The 21,503-nt window shown below is 35.9% G+C and overlaps 2 protein-coding genes across 3 annotated transcripts; one reads left to right on the forward strand and one right to left on the reverse strand.

Annotated features, from left to right (window-relative positions):
• The first annotated feature begins 386 nt into the window (after positions 1-386).
• LOC133672631 (putative E3 ubiquitin-protein ligase RING1a) lies at positions 387-6,844 on the forward strand. Its single transcript, XM_062093100.1, has 10 exons — positions 387-923; positions 1,027-1,084; positions 2,208-2,266; positions 3,161-3,242; positions 3,395-3,515; positions 3,658-3,699; positions 4,191-4,709; positions 5,583-5,690; positions 6,320-6,508; positions 6,620-6,844. Exons 1-10 carry the CDS (start codon positions 575-577, stop codon positions 6,656-6,658), a joined length of 1,566 nt encoding a protein of 521 aa, XP_061949084.1. The 5' UTR covers positions 387-574; the 3' UTR covers positions 6,659-6,844.
• Positions 6,845-7,305: 461 nt separating this feature from the next.
• Positions 7,306-12,616, reverse strand: LOC133672718 (protein TPX2-like). 2 transcript variants are annotated; one of them, XM_062093220.1, is made up of 20 exons: positions 12,232-12,616; positions 11,484-11,566; positions 11,222-11,386; positions 11,075-11,145; positions 10,660-10,893; positions 10,477-10,573; positions 10,267-10,383; positions 10,077-10,175; positions 9,786-9,962; positions 9,608-9,670; positions 9,447-9,527; positions 9,197-9,355; positions 8,985-9,116; positions 8,796-8,876; positions 8,586-8,705; positions 8,323-8,489; positions 8,126-8,234; positions 7,912-7,971; positions 7,729-7,823; positions 7,306-7,637 (listed from the first exon to the last, which is right to left on the reverse strand). In XM_062093220.1, the coding sequence occupies exons 1-20, from the start codon at positions 12,461-12,463 to the stop codon at positions 7,520-7,522; spliced, it is 2,460 nt and encodes an 819-aa protein (XP_061949204.1). In that variant the 5' UTR covers positions 12,464-12,616; the 3' UTR covers positions 7,306-7,519. The 2 variants fall into 2 exon arrangements, with proteins under 2 accessions (XP_061949204.1, XP_061949203.1); XM_062093219.1 differs by having other exon boundaries at positions 11,222-11,407.
• Between the last annotated feature and the right edge of the window lie 8,887 nt (positions 12,617-21,503).

Raw genomic sequence — 21,503 nt, forward strand, 5'->3', positions numbered from 1 at the left:
AAAAGTGAAGAGACAGAAGGCCGCCCACCAAGGCAACAAGCGCTGCTTCTCTCGGTGGCCGTAACATCCATTCCTCGCACCTCTTTTCCCTATTTTGACACTGCTACCCGCAACGCCAATTCATCAATAATAATAATAATAATAATAAATCCATAAATTGTTGGCTCATTTACTGAATAAACAAAAAAAAAATCATTTTAAAATTGATATAGAGATAAATATTTTAATATTTCTATTTTTTTTCTATCTAAAAAAAATATAATTATTTAGTAAAATATGTTCTTTTAATTAGGAAAGAATAATAATAAAAAACTGTTTAAAAAATTATTATAAAATATTTAAAGGAAAAGGAAAAGTATAAAAACAAAGGAAAAAAATAGGGGAAAAAAGAGGCAACAAAGCTCTCACTCTCCCATCTTCTTCTTCGTTTCTCTTTCTTAACAACATCATCATACACACAAGCAGCAGCAGACACACCAAAAATATATATATATATATATATATATATATGTATATTTGACGGCACAGCAAAATCTCATATTTACAGAGCGACACACAAGAGAAGCATCCATCAATGCCTGCCCACGCCTCGGCTTCTTCACCGGACAACATTAATCCCGACAATGAACAACAACAAGGTGAAGAGCAAGAGCAAGAGCAAGAACATCATCATCAACAGCAACGACAAGACTTGTCTGAGCTATCTCCTCCTCTACAAAACGGGCATCCAACTGACCAGGAACAGCAGCACCATCAAAATGGTCAGCATCAAGAACTAGAAGAGGAGGAGGAGGAAGTAGACAAGAAAGAAGAAGCAGAAGTTCAAGAAGAAGAAGAAGAAGAAGAAGATTATGAAGTGAAGGAAGAGGAAGGAGAAGAGGAAGGGGGAGGAGGAGGAGGAGGAGAAGAAGAAGGGAAAGAAGGTATTTCCTTCTTCTTGTGTTTTTATGTGTGTGTAAATGTTTCTTGACGTGTAATGTAAAATAATTGATTAATTGAAGCTTTTTTTCTTATTCTTTTACTCAGAATCTGATGGAACCCAGTCGTCTTCTTCTTCCAGTTCTGAAAATGAGGAAAAGCCCGAGTATGCTTTCATTCTTACACATTTCTTCTTCTTTTTTCCCTGGAATTTAGTCAAGTGCATATTTTGGTTGTGTTTCTTATCTGAGTTTTTAAGATTTTTGGGTTTGATTTGGTTCCTGATGGGGTTTTAATTACGAGGGGATTCGTTTTCTTGTTATGGAGGTTGGTGGGATTTTTTTGGAGTAGTAGTTTTGTTATGATTGAATGCGTAAGAGGTTGGTGCATGTTCTCGATCTGTTTCTTGGTGGGGTTGAAGCTAAATGTTGAATTTTTTACAGAGAATTTGCACCAATTTGCTAACGTTGGAAGTATTGCTGGTTTACTAGTGTCTTTTAGTAGTACTGATTGGTGGTTCCTAAATTGATGACTGAACGATGAGAAATGCAGCCACCCTTACATTTTTCAAGTAGGGGTCGAGTTTAACTCAATTGTACTCAGCCCTTTGAAGATGTCTTTGATCTTAGTGAAGCTTCTCTGTTTTGGAGTGTTTCTGGCATGAATTTGCATATGTGATCAGTGTGTATCATGCTGCACAGTATTGGAAGTTTTTAGTAATGGAGCCTTGTATGTGTGGCTCGGTTATGAAGATCAAAGCGATCAACCTCTAGCTGGTTATCCTCCATGGGTAGTTTGACTACGAGGGAAGTTGACAATGTGATTAAGAATGTGGATTTCCGCTTCTAGGAACTAGGGGTCTTAAGCATAATAGAAGGTGAAGGAGATGAAGTTCCACTGCTAAGAATCACCCAAGAAGACTGTGAAAGCTAGTATGCTGACAGCAATGTGCATCATGTAGCACTCCACTGTCATGGGGAATTTTTACCACAAATTTTCCTTCTTTCTTTGGCTTTACGTATCCATACTCACCCACCTGCAAAGACATACATATTTTTTTTATGTGCATGTGCACATTTACCGCATATCTCTATGTGAACTACAAAGTCCATTTCTTTTCAATGTTATTTTAGTCTCTATGAGAAGATTTGAAAGAGGTACTTATATTCTTCCTGGAAACAAATTACGTATGCTCTATTCCAACACCTAGCTTATGTTTGTATTCTACTGTACTAGTATATATCAGTGAGTGGGTTTAAATGGCCACTCACATTTTGTTTCATTTGCAGATTTGTCTTTGTGGAACTGCTGGACATTCGTAAAGATGTGCAGTGTCCGATATGTTTAGGTACTGAGCTTGCAATTTTCTTCTGTTCTCCTTTTTTGCTAAACATATGTCAGAATTTCATCAATAGTTCTGTTTGCTAGATGTGATCTAAATAGTTGGAAACTTATGTTAGGTAGAGGTATATTTTTTCTTAAATAGAGAACTCCTTGGGAACCTATGGCCATGTATTTGACATGATGCGTCTGACTTGTAAAATTTAGCTTTACTGAACTGTGATTAACAGCTCAGTGTTCAAAGGTAAGCATGGTAACACAAGGAAGAGGAAGAAATGCTTATATCCCTTGCTCAGTGTTCAAAGCGAGAAGTTGGTTGGTTCTATGGCGTACTGTCATGAAAACCATCAGGTTTTGTTATGTATGAAATTCTCAAATGCAATGCAATCTATTATTCCTTCAGTTTTCATCCAAGGATCCAAGAATGCTCAATTCATCCAGTGTATGTAATTCAAGTGATGTTTGGACCAGATCGTGTTTAGTCAATTGCATGTGAGATGCCTGCCATCCGGATCTTTAGATGATGACCATTTGTTAATTGACCAATCTCTTTTGTGGTCAGCTTGGAGATTTATTTGTGGAGGGTTGCTGGATTTCCTTAGCTTTTACAAAGTTTCCAATTAACTTATTATACCCGTTCCATACTTCATTTTCACTTTGTTTGAGATTGAAGAATGAACATGAATCTTTAACACTGGACTTTGTGCTTTCGTTTCCATCGGCACTTCTACAGTAATACTATTTCTTCATTTGACGTGCTATCTGCAATGCATGTCAGCACGTTAGCTTGCTCAGGAGTTTGATTAATCTCCAATACCTGCATTTATTGCACCTACAAGTTGCCTTGTTATCCATGTTGGCGGAACATTTAGTAAATTATTCTTGCCTTGTGGCTGAACAGGGATCATAAAGAAAACACGAACTGTAATGGAATGCCTGCACCGTTTTTGCAGGGAATGCATTGATAAATCAATGCGAATGGGGTATGTAACAACTGAAACTCTTCTTTATATCTGTGTTTTTGTAATCTGACATCCTAATGCATTAATCATGCCATTGTTTGGGATAAACTTGTGATAATTCCATATACTGTGTACCACTAACATTTTTTTACTGAATTGGTAATATATTGCAGGAACAATGAATGCCCTGCTTGCCGCACACATTGTGCAAGTCGGCGATCCTTGAGAGATGATCCAAACTATGATGCCCTAATTGCAGCCTTATATCCAGACATTGATAAGTATGAGGAAGAGGTATAAGTGACTTGGCTCATCTACTTTCTTGTCAAATGCGTTCGAAAGTATTTCATTCAATCAAGCAACTGCTTTGCTAGTTTGTTTGTTTTTTAATTTTTTTTTAAAGCAACTGGTTTGCTGAGTGAGTATTTGGTCTCAGGAATTGGCTTTTCATGAAGAGGAAAGGACTCGGAACAAGCAGGTGTGTTGATTTATGTTTTATTCCCTCGTCTGCATGCATATGCAATAACCTTCATTTTCATTTCACTGGGAATTAAATTTAAGAAAAGCAGTGATTGAGATAACTGTGATGATGTTGCTTTGTTGAGCCCTTGATTGTCATGCTTGGAAAGAAGCATACATCATGGGAATTTCACCTGACAGTCCATATTGATTTATTTCACTAATTCAAATTCTGAGTTGATGGTCCGTGAGGTGACAATCTTGGAGATCGTTGCTCTTTGTGTGGAGAGTTTCGATTCCTTAATGCAGAAGAATACTGGTTCTTTAAAATGGACACTTCTGGCATACTCACTTTGTTCATCGCGCCACTAATTTTAGATGCCTTTTTTCTTTCAAGGATCGTAATATGTAGAATTATTCAAGCCACTGTTGTTTTATGTTAGAGCCATTGCCTAAACTCAACATGTTCTCCCTGTTTCTGGTGTGTTGTTTCCCTTCTGTTTTGAACAGATTCAAGCTTCAATCGCTCAAATAATTCAAAGACAGTCAGAAGCACTGGTTAAGAGACGCACGCTGGGTAAAGAATCAACTTTCATGACACGATCACAGAGAACACATCGGCCTATTTCAAGGAGGCGACGGAACAGTCGAGGCAGTGATTTTCAAGGATATGAAGACATTGAGGATGAAAATGATGACAATATAGCCAAGGACTCGTCTTCCACTGATGACCGCTCTACAGAAGTTAGGCAGAGGAGGCGCAAGAGACAGCGGACCTCCCAGCCCTCTTCTTCAGCTGTGAATTCAGAGGGTGGATGTGCTGAAAATGATTTAGATTCAAATAGAGAAAACAGGGGATTATCTCCAGGGCTTGTGTGGAACACAGAAATGCTTGCTTGGGGCAGGGGCGGTACTCGGAGTCATACAAGACATGGTAATCCTAGTGGTTGCAACAATAAGAATTCACGAAATACTCGCTTATCCAAGCTGGTAGAATATCTCAGGAGCTTAGATGAGAAAAATGATGAGGTATGCTAGGATGCTGTTAACTCCTTTTGATTTCTGTTGAGATCACCTTATTTGCAATGTGAAACATCATGTGAGTTCATAATTGATGTTGGACAAATTTGATTTATTTGTCTACTTGGGCTACCATGTTAGGCTAGAGTTTAGAAAATTGGGATTTTCATGATGGACTTCATCGATGAACAATCTGGGGTTTCTAGTTCTAAGGATGTGCAAGTACGTATTATTGATAAAGGGAGGTCTGACTTGAAGCTTTGGCTGCCAGAATTCACAGGGATTTAGGGTTTTGAAAAACTTGATTGAATGTGTCAACTTTAAGAGAAGGGTAAGGTAAATATATAGGTGTTCAGAAGATTTGGTAGTGTAACGATGGGAAGGGTTTGGAATGAATGAAATTTTAATGTCAAGTAGCTATGAAAAGCAATTGATGTACTGTAGCAACAGGACGCGTTCGATGTTTTGAACCAGGTATTATCAATAGGAGGTTAACTAACATAGATCCAAAGAGAATAACTCCTTACAAAGTGCCCTAAATGTATGTGGTAGTTGCAAAGCTGCAGATCTGTCACTGCTTACAAGATAGTCTATAACTCAAAAGAACAACACCAATTAAAAACCGATCAAAATGTTAATTGACAAGGACATGAAATTACACAGAAACCATTGCTTTTCCAATGGACGAAGTTGTCTAAATTCTTAAAAATGTCAATAATAATTTCAATATCTGATTGAATTAAATACTTGTTTTTGTAGTTTCTAGCTTTCATCTACCACCGAATTATCTAGTTAGTGTCTCAAACCCCTTGAGCCCCTTTTGCCATTTCTTCCCATGTATTTGTGCATCCTGTGTAACCTAATCATATTATGTGTTTGCAGTTGGATATTCATCTCAAGCTTATTACTTTGGACAAACACAGTGCACCAACTTTAAAGCAGCCCTACCTTTGCTGCCGGCCCAGTTTGTCAATCAAACACCTATGTGAAGTGAGATTTCTCTCTCACCACCTTAATTCCTTAAATGATTTTTTCTTGAGAAGCAGGATTGAAGTTATTATTCCGCAATACTTGGTTTATTTTTCTTGATAGAACACTAGAATTATAACCCTTGAACTGAGGAAAATCAATCAATCAAGACAGACATTGCTTTTGGCAACAGTGGCTAGCAAGCCTCATTTAGTCCTATTCTACTCTATGTATCGGTGGAACCCAGTGAAACTTCTAAAACTAGCCAAATTTGACCATGATTCTAACCTGCTATTCTGAATGGCTTATGCTAAGCCCAATTAACGTGCATTTCTGAAAAAGTTTTAAGAGTGCCTTGATGCATAAGCATGTCTCAAAGCATGATGCTTCATATTCCAGCATTCGTGGTTTTTACAATGCTGGGGAAGTTTCTACGCCAGCACGATGTATGGCCTCGCTTTTTCCTAGGCCAATATTGATTTATAATCCTGAAATGATGTTGGTAAGCCTTGTGTTTGTGCTTAATGTTTTTGCTAAATGGCATCAACAACATGTGGTCTGACCCGAACTGTGACGCGGCTCTCCTTGTTTTTTTACTCCTCAATTTCTTTACGAGTCTCATCTTGACAATATATACACTCTGTATGCAGTATGTTGCTCACCAAACAACTTTGCAAGCTGAAGAAGTTGAAATATTGTTAGTCAAGGGGAAGCACCAGTCGGATGAAAATTTGCCCACCAAGCATCCTCAGATCCCTATGGATGAGCTGCAAATTTTGAAAGGACAAGAAACAGTGGCAGGCCTTAAAGCAAGCTGCTCTTCCAGCAGAGATCATTTGGTGAGCGTGATTCTTGCTGGATGGCAATCTTCTGCTCATGGCAGTGACTGATTTTGCTCGATTATGTGTACAAAATTACTCTTCTCATCTCCTGGCTCTTTGATTTTGCAGATACTAGCTTATCGGCAGAAGGAGATGATCAAAAGTTGATGTTTCGGCTTCAATGGAAGAGAAAGAAAAGGCTTCCATCTCATTTATATTTTTTCAACGTTTAGATTAGTCTTTTAATTTTAATTTATTACCACTGCTTCCTTTTCTCGGAACCCAAAGCCTTGTATACGAATTTTATGTTAGATTGTGATATATACGAAAAAAGTTGCTTTTATTGTTAGCAAAGGTTCATGTCATTCATTTCCGGCAGCAGCAGAAAGGGCCCTTCACAAGTTCTTTGGTAGAAAACTCAACTAAGATCATAGTTGAGTTTAAGTAAACACGCTCAAATCCCAGATCAGGTTTGACCCGGTGAAGAATCCGAGTCACTACCTCATCAAGTCTTTTTAAATAAAAAAAAAACTTTAAGTAAACACGCTCTCTTGGATCTCACTCGAATTTAACTAAGTTTGACCTAGTAGAAAACTCAACTAAGATCAGGCTATTAACATTGTCACTAGGATTAAAGATTCAAAGCAATTTGGTCTGGGGGACTTTAAAAGTTTTTCCTTGCAAAACGAGGGAAAGGAGAGCTCTCCTGGATCTCACATATATTTTTACTGCCGTTTACGATCATTGATAGAAGTTCAAAGGACTATAGGGTGGTCTTATATCGTATCATTTACTCTATTTTATACCAAAACAAATTTCCGAGTACAAGACATAGTAATTTCCGTTATCATTAGTTTTGCTTACATTCTAGAATTGATGTTACAACAAATGATGATGATGATCTAAGGTTTTGTACATATGATTAGCAGTACAATAATACTGAAAAGAATGATCACTACTAAAATCAAAATGAATGGTTGGTTCAAGAGTTCTTGAACAGCTGCTCTCTGCTCTACACAGGAAAACAAATCACCTCATGCCAGAAGCAGCGGCAGAAGAAGCTGCATTCACCATCATCTTCCTCCTCTCTCTTCTTTGGAGCACCCGTAGATTTGGTGACCTTGCATTTGTAGTTTCCTTGGACGACCTACATGATGAAATAAATCACTTGATCAATCAAGGGTGTTTTGGTAAAATAATTGAGAACTGCAACTGGAGTGTGGTCAACTCTTTCTTACTTCTCGGGGAAGAATGGGCGGTTAAAATTTGGAACCGGCCGGGCATGGGGAACCATTGTCCTTCTAAGCTGTTTCAATGCCTTTTCTTCTTCCATCTGCAAAACATTAAGCAATAGGCAAGCTGGTAATTTATGGCAAGAGAATGCGAGAATGCAACAATAGACATGCGCACAGCAGACATACCATCCTGGCAGTTTCACTCTCTTCTCTATATCTCTTATACAGCATTTCTTTCTCCTTCACCTGAAAAAACACAAAAAGAAAAAGAAAAATGGAGCTTTCTTGTTAACACCCCCAATTGAGACACCCTGGAGCTTTCTTGTTAACACCCCCAATGAGATGAAATTACCACATACGTGCTTGCTTGCCTAATTTAAATAAATGTGGTTCTACTCACCTTTTGATCAAATTCTGCCCTTTCCACAGCCCTATGATCTGCATTGAGATTGAATTGCTGAACCTGTGTAAGTGGTTTTCGCACTTTCTCTGGTAGAGGAATTGGATCCCTGCATAAGATACATCAATGGGAAAGAATGATTGACTTGTACACATCAATAAGCATTGGAAAGTTTTGAGTTCTTCCGCATTGCATACTCTTTAAGTACGGGCTGTGCTCTGAATATCCTCATCTGGGCTTCTTCCTTTTCCTTTCTCTCTCTTTCTTGCATTTCCCTCTGCATTTCCTCCTCATGCCTTACTAGACTCTCTAATTGGAAAGGTTCTGCTTTTGTGCATGGTTTGGGCTCTGGTCTTGGTGGAATCTGAATGAAGTGATGATTATCAGTCATAGCACCATTATTTTCAGCCTAAAAGCTTGTGATGCATAATAAAGAGATACATATTGTTGAATTTCTTACCACAGGATAATCAGTGGTATAAGGATAGGGATTGGCCCTATGAAATCTTGCTCTTTCCTCTTCCATCTGCTTCTGCATAAGTTCCATCACAAATTTCCTCTCTTTTTCGGCCCCTCTTTCCTGGAGATAAAGGAACAAGCAAAAAATGAATGAACAAAAACAAAAGATAACCTGATTTTGCTCCATTAAATAAGGAATGAATGGACATACCTCTGTGTGGAGGTGGAATGGATTTGGCAGTGTGTTTCTTGGAATGGGATTTTCATTGGTAGGTTCTGACCTCAGTGAGAGCTGAGAAGAAGACCAACAGCACGATGAGATATGCAGGTATTACTTTTATTCATATGCTACACAATTAGATATAGGATTAAAAAATGTATATGATGACTAATATACTACCTTTTCAAACATATCAACAACAGAAGAAGCCGGTGGAATCCTCTCATTTGTGGCAAAATGAAATTCTTGAGGGATCGTAACTTGCTTCTTCACATGACAGAAAATCCCCATCTCTCCCTTACTTTCAAATATCTACACGAGATAATATTAATGTCAATTTCTTTTCCAAACTAAGATTTAAGTGGCTGCTTATGTTCAATGACTTCATTTACCTTTCTATTCAAAGGTCTTGCCTTAAATTTAGGGATCTTTTCAAGCTCTTCTTTCTCTAGTTCTAAAGAACTTTTCACCATTGCTGGACGGGCCCTTAAAGATGTATGAAGAACAGGGGTTTTGGGCTCTGTGAGATGATGAGGTTTCCACTGATTACTCTGTTATAGAAAGTAACAAAGGAACAATAGTGAGTAAATCTGAACTAGCGCTGCTAGGACAAAGAAGGGCCATGAATGAGGATGCTCGAACCTGACAAGACACTTCCGTTGAAGCCACTGAAGCTGATTCTGCATTCTGATTTGCCCTCGCTGCTGTCACAAAATGAAACTCCTACAGAAATAAGAAATATTAGCCTACAATTATCATCATCTTGAGTAAAATTTTATTTATCATTATTTCTTACAGCTTACCTGGAACTCAGGTCGGTGTGGTGTGCTTCTTGGTAATGCTGGTAATGTTGGAGCTTCCAGAATCTATGTTCAATGAAAAAAAAATTCAAGCACACATTGAAGTTAAACAAGAGCAGTGCTAGTTGTTGGACCTGATAGGATGGAAGATGTCAAAAATTGCAAAACAAGCTGGAAATACCTTCTTGTTCAGTGGTCTGGCTTTGAACTTGGGAATTTTGGCCATCATCTCTTCTTCAATCTCTGCAGTACTTTTTATTTTGACTGAGCGAACACGCTGAGCTGTTTCAAATTCAGGCTCCTTAGGCCTTGTCAGTGTGAGTTTAGGCTTCCTCTGGATAACAGAAGCAGGACCATCCTGAACATTAAATGACAGAAATTTGTAAGAAAAACAACAACAGATGCAGGCAATACAAGAACTTGGAGCGACCGAGTTCAATAAAGCACGAGTGAAATGGACTTCTGTTATTACATGTGGCAATGACAATTCTCTAGTATTTGATTGGAACTTCTTCATCATTTCTGCCACTGAAACAAATGGAGCTGGAGCTGCTTGTTCCCGAACATAAACCTTTTTAAACAAAACAAGTGTTCAACGTGTCAATAACTAACAATGTCAAAAAAATTGAATACATTTTGGAGATTTGACAAAAGTAGCATACCTTTCTATCCACTTTCTGCATTTTATTTGGAACAGATGAACAAAAGTTAGAATTGCCACTGCTAAGACCCAGTTTGGACTTGTGCATCAATGGTTGTGGGGGCTTCGCATTAACAATCTGAAATCATAAAAAAGGAAAGTCTGTTCAAGTAGACGTATCATCAGAAGACTATGGTTCAATGAGAAGAACATGGCAATAGTAACCAATCACCTGTCTGGACCTCCCCCCATCCAGCTTCTGTTTCTTAATTGCTTGGTTCTCTTGGGCTAAATTGGCAGTCCCAGCAACATTTTTCACATTAGGATCTCTACAATAAAAGCATGTCAGAATGCCTTATTAATATGGTACCAAACACATATTTTAATACAGAAATTAACAAGAAAGTCTACTGACTTTTTGACACTTGTTGGTTTGATTCCCTTAACTCGTGAAGACTGTGATTGACCCTTTGGCTTCACCGACGATGGATTCTTAACCAAACTAGCTATATGTCTAGCTGATTGATTCTTCTTGGAATCAGTCAATATGCCTCTGTTCCGAGAAGACATTGGTTGCTTAGGGGTGCAGTAAGCTTCATTTTTATTGCTCTTACCATCAGTGTTCTCGATTTGCAGAGAAGAAGTGCATCTGATAGAAAAACGGAAGTCAGCAGAAAGGGATGCAACAGAGACACATAAAAATGATATTAAGCTATCAAAACAACACCATAAACTATCTTCTTCACAAGCACTCATTGTTTTTATTTTTCTTTAGCCATTTTAGTGTTGAAAAAAATGACAAAGGGAATAGTAACAAAAGAGCACAGTACCTTCCATTACTTTCAGCACATGCAAACCCCACCTTCTTCTCTTTTTCACAAGTAACATCACCAGCAGAAATCTGAAATATGCACCACTTCATGAGACCAAAAGGGCCCAGAACTTTTTTTAAACAAAAATTTGCAGCAACCACTCACCACATTGATAAGGTTAGCATTGTTTTCTTTGTTTTCCTCATTAGAACTAGTTTCTTCCTTCCTCATTTCAGAGGATGCTGCTGGTTCCGGTAGTGGCATGACCTCTGATTGAGAGTTGCTGTCTGATGAAGAGTCAGTTGGTTTTGAATCAGATGATTCTGCGACCTGCAATTCAATTTCAATGGGCTAAATTGACAATAGCAAATAAATCAATAAAATAAATAGAAATGATATAAAGGAAAATAATAAAATCAATAATTACCTTATGGAATTGGTCTGCTTGACTAAAATCACATAAGGTCTCTACCTTAAATGATCTACCAGTCTTTATTCTAGGCATAAAAGCTGCAACAATCAAATCAAATCAAACAAAAACAGAAAAAGAATCAATCAACCACTAAACTCTTTAATCTTTAACAACACCAGTAGCATCAACACATACAACTCTCAATTTAGTCCCCTAATTTCATTATTAATTAATTAATTATCTCTCTCAATTCTAATTATTCCTGTTTTTAACTTAATTAATCAAAATTAAACACAAACAACTCTCAACTTCCTAATCTAAAACCCTAAAAACTCATGATCAAGCTTCTCTCCCTCTCTAAATATACCCAATTTCTTAATCTCTCACCTCGAAATTCCAAATCAAAACCAATTAAAACACAAACACAACCCTAAAAATCACAAACAAACAAAAAAAAATCCCAAAAACAGACCACCATCAAGACTCTCTCTCTCTCTCTCTCTACCTTCCTTAATTTCTCGATTCCCCTCCCAAAATCCAAAATCAGATTCGAAAAAACCCTAATTTAACCGTAGAGTCGCAACAAAACCCTCCTGATTTCATCAAATCAAACGAAAACTCAACCCTAATTACACACAAATGTTCATTAATTCAATAAACAAAAACTTAAAAATAATCCGTTCCCCAGTTTCTCAACTGTAAAACAAAAACAAAGAAGAGAAGAAATAAAAAGAATCATCAACCAAGAGAAAGAGAGACATACGAGAAGGAGCATAGGCCGCTGTAACATCGAACCAAAGCTCAGCGTTTCTAGAATCTTCATCCGATTCTCCTTTCGCAAAATCATAAAACTTCGGAGCCGAAAACTCATACATCTCGTCTACTAACATCAACGTCGTCGTATTCTCTTTCAACGATGTCGTCGCATTAGCAGTCAACGACGTCGTCGTCGTAGCAGTGGTAGCGGTCGAAGAATCGTCACTCTCTGCTGCCATTTTTCTTAACAGAGAAATCTCTTCCGTTATTTCTTGAGAGAGAGATTGGGAAATTAGGGATTTTTTTTGGAGGAAGAGGAGAAGAGAGAGTGAAGAGAAATGAAAGAGAGAGAGAGTGTATAAAATCAACGCTGTGAGGGTTAACGGTCGGATATTTTTGAATTTGGGAACTTGGCTAATGAGGAGGATGGTAGAGGTGTGGCTCTTCGCTTTGTTGTATTTCTAACGGCTATATTTCTGGTCTGGACGAGTTGTAACGGTGTCGTTTTTATGGGTTGATTAATTATTTCCTTTTGTGTCTAATTTTGGATGATTTATCCACCCTCGACGATTTGTTTCAACGGTGTCGTTTAAAACTTTTAATTTTACACTTGCATTGATTTTAGAGTATGAAGAGTATTAGACATTAAAATAAAATATTGATAAAGAAAGAATGTATTGATTTTATTTTTTTGTTTTTATATTATTGATTATATTTTTAATTTTGAAAATACTTCTAAAAGAAAGTATTTGAGATGGAAAAATTTATCAGTCTGCTTCTTTAATTACCAATTAATTATGATTAATTAAATTTATAGTATTTTCAATTATATTATGTATTAAAATATATTTTTTTAGATATTACATCTTTTAAAATTGATATAATTGGTATAGTATCAAGGATTTAAATAAAAAAGAAAGAATTTGAACAAAGACACACATGTTCAAAGTGGACTAATTTTTAGTTCCTCCATCCATTTGTTTATTTATTGAAGTTTGATGTAAATATAATATAAATCTAATAGATACTGACCTAATGCAATCTAAATGAATAAATAGTTTTTATTTGATGAGTAATAAGTGAGATATAAATATTGTTAAATTTAATTTGAAACTTGTCTGAACTAAATTCAAAATATATATTTATATTATATTGATATATTTATAAAACATTTAGATTTTTTAATACAATATATATATATATATATTTTTAAATATTTTATTTTTTATTGAATAATAAATAATAGTTATATAATGGATATCTATATGGATACCTGAAATTCAATAGATAGCTCATGAATATTTAAATGTTTTTACCTAATAAATAATAAATAAAATATAAATATCAAAAAAATTCAATCCATGAATATCTGTATATCATCCCTACACATAGAGTTGGCATGTGAGATTTAGAAAAGTTGAAATCTCTGAAATAAATAAGTATTTAAATAATATTGAATTTGAAATCTTGAAGTATTAGATATGTCCAAATTTTCATATTCTAATAACTACATTAATTGAATAATTTTCAATATTAAGGGGGAGTTTTATTTTTAGTAACAAAAATAGAAAGTAAATTAGTGCTATTAAGCTCATTTGATTTGACAAGTTAACCAGGTGATTTATTGATTTGGCTTGAATCAGATTTAAAATTAAATTAAATTAAATGAGAGTTGACTTAATTAAATCATATCAATTAATCTATTATGTAGTTGACTAAGTTAAAATTTGATTTGAATTTTACTTAAAATAAGGTTGTTTTATTTTTTTAAAAAAAAAAACTTAAAATAATATTATTTTGAATTAACATGAATTAATCTAAATTAACTTTCCTCAGTTTAATAACTTTGCTTTTCTGCAAACAAAGATAGTAGAATTATAGACAAAAGAGTTGAAGAAATGATAATGCTCGAGAATTATTACAATCTGATCTGCTCAGAGATTCCTATTTATACATATGAAATGTAAGAACTATGTTTGCGGCTAGGATGCAAACCCTTCCTGCCATGTCATTGATCCTGGTACAATGCTATCCTCCATCACTACTATCATGAATCTCAACATCTCCTCCTTGATGGAAAAGGAAATGCTCGTGACACATTTATTCTTGTACACTGTCAAGCTGTCTGAAACTAGCTATGGGACCTTTCTGCTGATTGTTGGGATGAAGTAACAATATTCTTCATGCCCTGAGGCTTGAATGATGTGTGGTATTCCTAGAATTCAAAGATAAATAGCTAGACAGAATCGTGCTGCTCAAAGAATTTGTCAGTTCTTTGATAATTTTGGCATTTCGGGGGCCATGGATGATCGATCCTTCTTTCCAGAATCAATGATCTTCTAAGCATTTGCTAAGAACATAATAGCTTCCTGAATTATGTCAGAATGAGTTGCTCCAAGTAAAATTCTCTTTTACCATTGTAACATAATGTTAGCAGGTAACTATGCAGAGTTTATGGACACTCTGTAGAGTTGAATACCAACTTATCATAACCGCAGGAAACCTAGTAGATGCATTTATGGATAAAATGAATAAGTTTAAGTATAAGAGAGCTGCAGATGAGCTAGCCAAACAGACTTGTCTGGCAAAAAAAACTGTAATTTTTCATGCTCAAATTTCGTCAAGGGGTTCTACTGACCCATTTCTATAACCAACCAAGATCAGGAAGGCTCTCGAATCAGACCTCCAAGGATGCTGCATTTTTATTTTTTCAGTTTTTGTATTTAATTTTGGATCATGGCATTTATTTTTCTTATCTGCTCAAGATTTTCTTGTCCTTTTTGGATTAGGTTGGTGAGAGATCTATTTAGACTGTATTCTTTTTTTGTTCCTTTTTGTTTTTGCGATAGTCATTTGTAAAATAATTATATTAAGAAATAACGGTGCAACACTAGGGTTCTAGTTTGGCCCTTTTCGTGATTTTCTGTCTTGCTGTTTTCTTTCAACCCTAGTCTAGTTGGTTCAGGCAGTGTCAGTAATAACTTACTGGTAATTCATGACTTGGTATAATCTTCTGATTTCTTGTTTTTGTAATCAAGGCTAATTATTGCTGCCGTTCTGCTATGGTTATGGCAAGAATGCGATACGTTCTGAACTTTGAAAGAGTTAAGAAATTCAAATAAATATGAACATCTCCATGAATTTAATGACTCGTTACTGCTCCTTGAGGGCTAATAAACAATCTGCACAGTAGATATGGTATCAGTAAATGCAAAGGTCTTCTACAGGTTGAGATTTTGCGCTGCTCAAACAAAGAAGACATAGAATTATGGCACAAAAGCTATAGTCCTCCATGTTATTGAATCAAGAGGGTGGCATGTGCTGAGGTCCCTAGCTAGGCCATTTATGAGTTTTATTCCTCTTAGACTTGTGAGAAGAAGGAAATACATGGTATTCTGACAAAATTAATGAGGGACATGCAAGATTCATGAAAAGCTTCAAAATTATGTCCAAACATAAAAACCTTATTTAATGCATAGTAAAAGACCCCAAGTATTGAAAACTAGTCATGTCAAATGCATGCATGAGGTATCTAGAGCAGATTTAGTGAATTCTAACCAGCAAGAATAGCTCATGATACCTGCATGGCAATGAAGCCAGCTAAAACTCTTATTGGATTTGGTGATATAAAGTGTCCTCAATCTCTCTGGCATTTCCAGCTGCTAACAATATCAGTTAACTCCTGCACGAACCAGCAATGCTGCGCTTCGTTGGGCACTTCTTACTACTTGTTCTCCTGGTTTCTGGGCTAGATATATATTGCTCATTCGGACTGTGAATGTGAGATTGTGTTCGAGTACTTCCCATACTGCCTGGATTTTCTCACAGGCTATTACTACCTTAGGCTATCAAAAAAATGTTAGTGGCCATATCTATAATCTCAAGAGATTAATTAGCGAAACATGGACCGGGAGCACAGATGATTTGTCTGTGCATTGAGTACGTGGTACTGAGGGGTACGGAGCCTTGGATAATTAAGGGCTGATATCATATGTGTAAGCTTCCTGACAAGTTCAGAACTCATCTCAGTTTCCCTATTTCTGAATGGATGGACTGCAATACGCACGACCCCTTTCATTTTCTCTTAGTTTCCTTCACTCTAAAAATTGTTACTGACCAACTGTTATTGGCTTGATGCAGGATCGTCAAAGAGGTTGAAGTTTTATGGATCACGGGACGGCATGCCTTCGTGATTGAGATGCTAGTATAAACTACAAAGTCAATCTTAAACGGTTTACGTTAAACCATGCAGTTTAATGAATCAAATTGCTGTATCTCAGTAAATTTTCATAGAACTAGAATTTTGGTTACAAGCGCTGTATGCACGATTCTTTTGGAGATGGAAAATATATTATGACTCTAAGCATTGGCCACACCTCTAATGTAAAAAATCACTAATGCTGAAAGGTCAAATTCTGCCGCTGGCTACCATCCATAGCTAGTAGTTACAGAAGTTTGGCAATCTCAGCCCAATCTGTGAGAGGCAGAGTTCATGAACTTAATTAATCTAAAGCAATCGTATTTCGGGATCAACTCGCAACATTTAAGCAAACGATGCTGACCGATTTCATGTTATTTTAACTTCTAATTCTGAAATAGGAGGTTCTGATCAATTGGACACGGACTTGTTATATTCGAACTAAGTGGGTTGCCTAGCTGATGTGTATTTGGATCAAATGAACAAGTCAAGCTCAAGAAAATGACTGATGATGGAAAACGATTTGCCAAAACCATAATTTTAGATTTGACTGTTCCACCAACCACAAAATTTTATAAGAAATTCTACAAAAACTGTTCTATAGGGGAGCTCAATTAGCTCTATCTAGCCAAGGTAAAAAAAGACCTCCAAATTAGGCTAAAAAATTGAAGTGTTTATCAAGTTTGTTATTTTACTAGTTAGTTTTAGATTTTTAACTTGATTTTTGGATTTTATGTTATTTTTCTACTTAGCTTAGAATTATGATTATTCTTATCTTATAAATGTCAATTTAAGACTTATTTAAGAGATAGTAATTTTGAGGGTAAACTATAAGAAAGAATTATTCGATAATAAAATTATGAACTAGAATTTACTGGGAAATCTTTTATTTTAAAAATTCTATCTTTTTTGTTCTTTGATTCTTATTCCTTGGGCTGGGCTGCGTCAAATCCAAAGAAAAGATATGGCTGAGCGGCGAAAGAAAATCCCTTTAAACCTCAACCTCCTCGTTGAAGCACAAAGAGAATGAAAGCAACCGAATTGGCAATAAAATTCCTGTCAGGAACTTTGTTGGAAGACAATTTCTACAACTAGGCTGTCCTTTAACTGGTTTTTGAGATCTTGAAGTTGGAAGCTCCAAATCTTAACTACTAGGATGTCCTCAACAAAAGTCCTGGTCGGTTAGTACTTGCGTATTAACAGCTCTCATGCACAAATGAGGTCCTTACCAGCAAATGGTTCATGATAATTGCATGCAGTGCAGCCAGCTAAAAATGGCTATATAATCTCTTCATAATCTCCACTGTATACATACAGCCCCATCTTCAGAGGCACCCATTATACTGCTTGAGAAGTGGCCTTGCTCGATCAAAGCAGAATTAATGGTTCGAATTGTTGGGTTTCTGATACTCGTAGTTTCAGGACAAGCTATGGCTCAGGTGAACTTCGATTCGTGTAAGATCATATGCGATAAATTGTCTCACTGTTTGGATTTTTTCGCAGGTTCATACTGTAAGCCTTCGAACCAATGTTGTCAGTCCTTATATGATCTCAATGCAATAGCTAGCTAGGGTTGTAATGGGGCCACGATTTATCTGCCACTGCATCGAAAATGTGGCAAGGGTGCTTCCAACGAGGATAATACCTGACCGCATTGGCGATCTTACTGTCAAGTGCAACACGCATAATTCTTTTGCCATTTCAGAGTACATGGACTGCAACAGGTAAGGCCTCCATATCCAGTGTCCTCGCTTTCTCTCAAATGTTTGTCACTGCCTGACTGTTTTTCGCTTGATGCAGGGAGCCAATCCAGATCGACCGGCCTCACGACTGAGATGCTCTTATGAAGTCAACATTATGTGTTTAATGTTCATCCTACACCATATTGCAGTCTAGCTCAGTATTGAATACTGTTATCTTCCAACAGATTTACATGTCATCATAAGATTGAAAGAAATTCATGTATGTTTTTCTATCTTCAAGATGGATCGGGGAATAATGACATCGATAGGAGCCGCATCACTGTTACTAGTTTCTGCAGTTCAACTGTATTATCATACTCGTTGAGAAATGGGAAGTTAAATTCCTGCAACTCTGCCATGGTTATTCTACAGGTCATACAAAAAAATGCATGTGAAAGTCCCTCTCTGGCAAAATGTAGAGATTCGAACCTGTGAAAATTCAAATACAGTGAATAATTCATAAATAAAATCAGCATAGCTTCAAAGAGACTAATGCACAATCTACAGATACAGTACCTTTGATTGAGCACTGTATAAAGATTTCAACAAGTTGAGTCTTTGGTGTTCAAATGAAGAAGACGATACGTTCATCAAGTGGGGAAGCATATTTTTAACTTCCCAGAAAATATTTTCTGTGAAAATTATGGAAAAAGCTACAATATTCATTCAGAACATTGCATCTCTTATAGGGAGCAGACTTGTTATTTAAAACAAAGTAATGCTATATCTTATTTAGGAACACTTTGCAACAGGGACGAATGCGGGATTTAAAAACTGGATGGGCTATTGTTATATTAAAATAAAATAAATATACAAGATAAGAGGAAATAATAAGTTTTACTATCATAATATATATCACAATCGTAATGAAAATACAATAAACTACTATTTAAGTTTTGCCTTACTTTCTTTATCGAATAAAATTCTTTAATTATTGATTGATTATCTATATTAATTGCAAAGTTTCCTTCTATATGGATGATCATACAAGAAACTCATTTTTTATATTTTTTTAAAGCAGATTTTTAATGAACTTCATAGATGAAAAGGCTTCTTCTATCGATGATGTTGAAACAGAAGGAGTTAGTATCAATTGAATCAGTCTACTAATTAAGTCGAAATTATTTATCAAGCCTGTATCAACTAATCAATGATACAATATAGTAAGAGAATCAATATTCTGAAAGTTCAGATGATCCATTGATAACTTATAATACTCTAACTGCATTCTTAAACCATGTAAATCCATAGGAATGAAGTCTTCAGAATAAAATTTCTCAGCAAACTTACATATATCGTCAATTTTAAATAATATGAAGGCATTGGAAGGATCCAATGCTGAGCTAAGATAAAGCAATTCCACTGTATTTTCTAGAAATTTATGATTTAATTGCATAAAATTTATTACAATATTAAATATATTATATCGATAATGATGTTCAACTATAATAAAATCTCTTTGTTGATAAAAACGACTTGTATCAATAAAAAATACTGAACCTTCAAATAAACCATACCAATTGCTATCTTCTAAACATTAAAGTTGAAATTTTGCATGTAAAACAAAACTTAAAGCATTTAAAATATCTTGATTTTTTCTCTAGAAACGTTTAAAAAATAAAATTAATAACTCTCATAATTTTGTTCATCAAAAGTAAGATAAAGACAAAATCAAAAGATGTTATGGCAAGATAGTATTTGAAAGTATTAGCGTCAAATTGAGAGTTTGGTACATTTTTATCAATCTCTAAAACAGTCTTCTTGTTGTTCAAATAATTAAATTAAACTCCTTATTGAACTAAAATTAGAACCCCAGAGTTGTTCCAGGTCGACGCAAACAAAAACTTGCTGAGGAGGAAATAACTTAAATGACCACTTGTGAGCTAAGTTTTGAAGAAAATTTGCAGCAAGGAGAGGGAGAGCAGCTCTCGGTTTTTGGGAGTTAATTTACTGGAAAGAAGAAGGTTTGAAGTGGACAAAGTGTGCTGGCTTTACACACACACACACACACACTCACACACACACACACACACATATATATATATATATATATATTGAGCTGGGCAAAAAGAGTTAGGCACCATGGACTTGGGTTAAAGGCCAACAAAAACATGCATAAATTTATGGGCTGCTAGCTAATAAAATCTGCCACGAAAGTTTTTTTTGAAAAAAAGAAATCTGCCCGGGCTATAGCCTGGAAAACCCTCTACTTGGATTCGTCCTTGCTTAGCAAAGTACATGTCCTAATGGAAACACTAGGTGAATGAAAAACAAAATCAGATTGCAACAAAAGTCTCAATAGTCAAGAGGTCAAATACTCAGCTCCTGCAGCACCAATAAATTTGAGCCAGGAAATCCTAGCATCCATTAAGATATAGACTAGGAAAGGCAGCATTTTCCATGATTTTTAAGGCAATATGCAATATAGAATAATTCTTAGTGTTTTTACAACGAGAAATAACAAGAATCCAAAATATGGTATGTTCTGAAGCTTGAGAGAGTGAAGATTCAAATATACGTGCGCATGTTCTTGAATCAGTGCAGGTTATTACTGCTTCCCAGGGTTAATAAACAATGTGCAATAGATCTGGTATCTACGATTCTTTCAACATGATGAAAAGATTCTAAGTGTTGAAATTCTCATTAAGATTATGCGGTACTCATGACTGAAAAATAACTCCCATCCCGGCGGGGGAAGGATGTTCTGAAATTCACAGCCTCCTGAGATGGTCTTAAGGATCCTTCTAGTCCTTCCATGAGTTCTGAAGCTCTTAATATATCACGAGGCACAGGCTTTTGAAAGTTTTGAATCAAGAAATATATTAATGTGAGACCACGCAGAACTTGCACAAATAGCATGCCTAGAGATGTGTCTATGTACGAGATGGACAAGTAGAAGAGATTAGGATACGACAACTGATCTTTTGATCGAGCTCAAATGTTATGGGAGGTTGGCCCTGTAAAATTTACAGTAGGTCAACTTGTTGTAACTAGCAGAGGAGGCCAGGAAGTCCTCAAAGTAGGACTAGAAGATGCTTCTTCTTCTTCTTTTCAATCTTAGTATTTTCCCTAGTTGATTTTGATTTTTTTTCCCTTTATTTTTCCCTTAGGGTTTTCTTTTCTGGATCAGATCGGTGAGGGACCTTTTAAACTATTGCAAGCCCTTTTTTTTTCTAAAAACAGATATCGACATAATATTTTTATTAATAATAAATACTACGGTTAGGGCTCCATAAACCCTTTTTGTAGCTTCTATCTTCCTGTTTTTCCTTTGATTTCTAGTCTAATTAGTTTAGGCTGCGTCATAATCATAGCCCAAAATTGTGAGAGGCAGAGTTC

The sequence above is a fragment of the Populus nigra genome, chromosome 14, assembly GCF_951802175.1.
Source record: "Populus nigra chromosome 14, ddPopNigr1.1, whole genome shotgun sequence".
In the NCBI taxonomy this organism is placed as follows: domain Eukaryota; kingdom Viridiplantae; phylum Streptophyta; class Magnoliopsida; order Malpighiales; family Salicaceae; genus Populus; species Populus nigra.

Excerpts from the sequence above, each read along its gene's own strand:
- LOC133672718 (XM_062093219.1), bottom strand. The coding sequence starts at position 12,463 with ATGGCAGCAGAGAGTGACGATTCTTCGACCGCTACCACTGCTACGACG. Across the intron at positions 10,894-11,074 it reads TGTGCTGAAAGTAATGGAAG|ATGCACTTCTTCTCTGCAAA; the intron begins GTACTGTGCTCT and ends TTTTTCTATCAG. Across the intron at positions 7,824-7,911 it reads AGAGTGAAACTGCCAGGATG|ATGGAAGAAGAAAAGGCATT; the intron begins GTATGTCTGCTG and ends AATGTTTTGCAG.
- LOC133672631 (XM_062093100.1), top strand. The coding sequence starts at position 575 with ATGCCTGCCCACGCCTCGGCTTCTTCACCGGACAACATTAATCCCGAC. Across the intron at positions 3,516-3,657 it reads TTGATAAGTATGAGGAAGAG|GAATTGGCTTTTCATGAAGA; the intron begins GTATAAGTGACT and ends ATTTGGTCTCAG. Across the intron at positions 3,700-4,190 it reads AAAGGACTCGGAACAAGCAG|ATTCAAGCTTCAATCGCTCA; the intron begins GTGTGTTGATTT and ends TGTTTTGAACAG.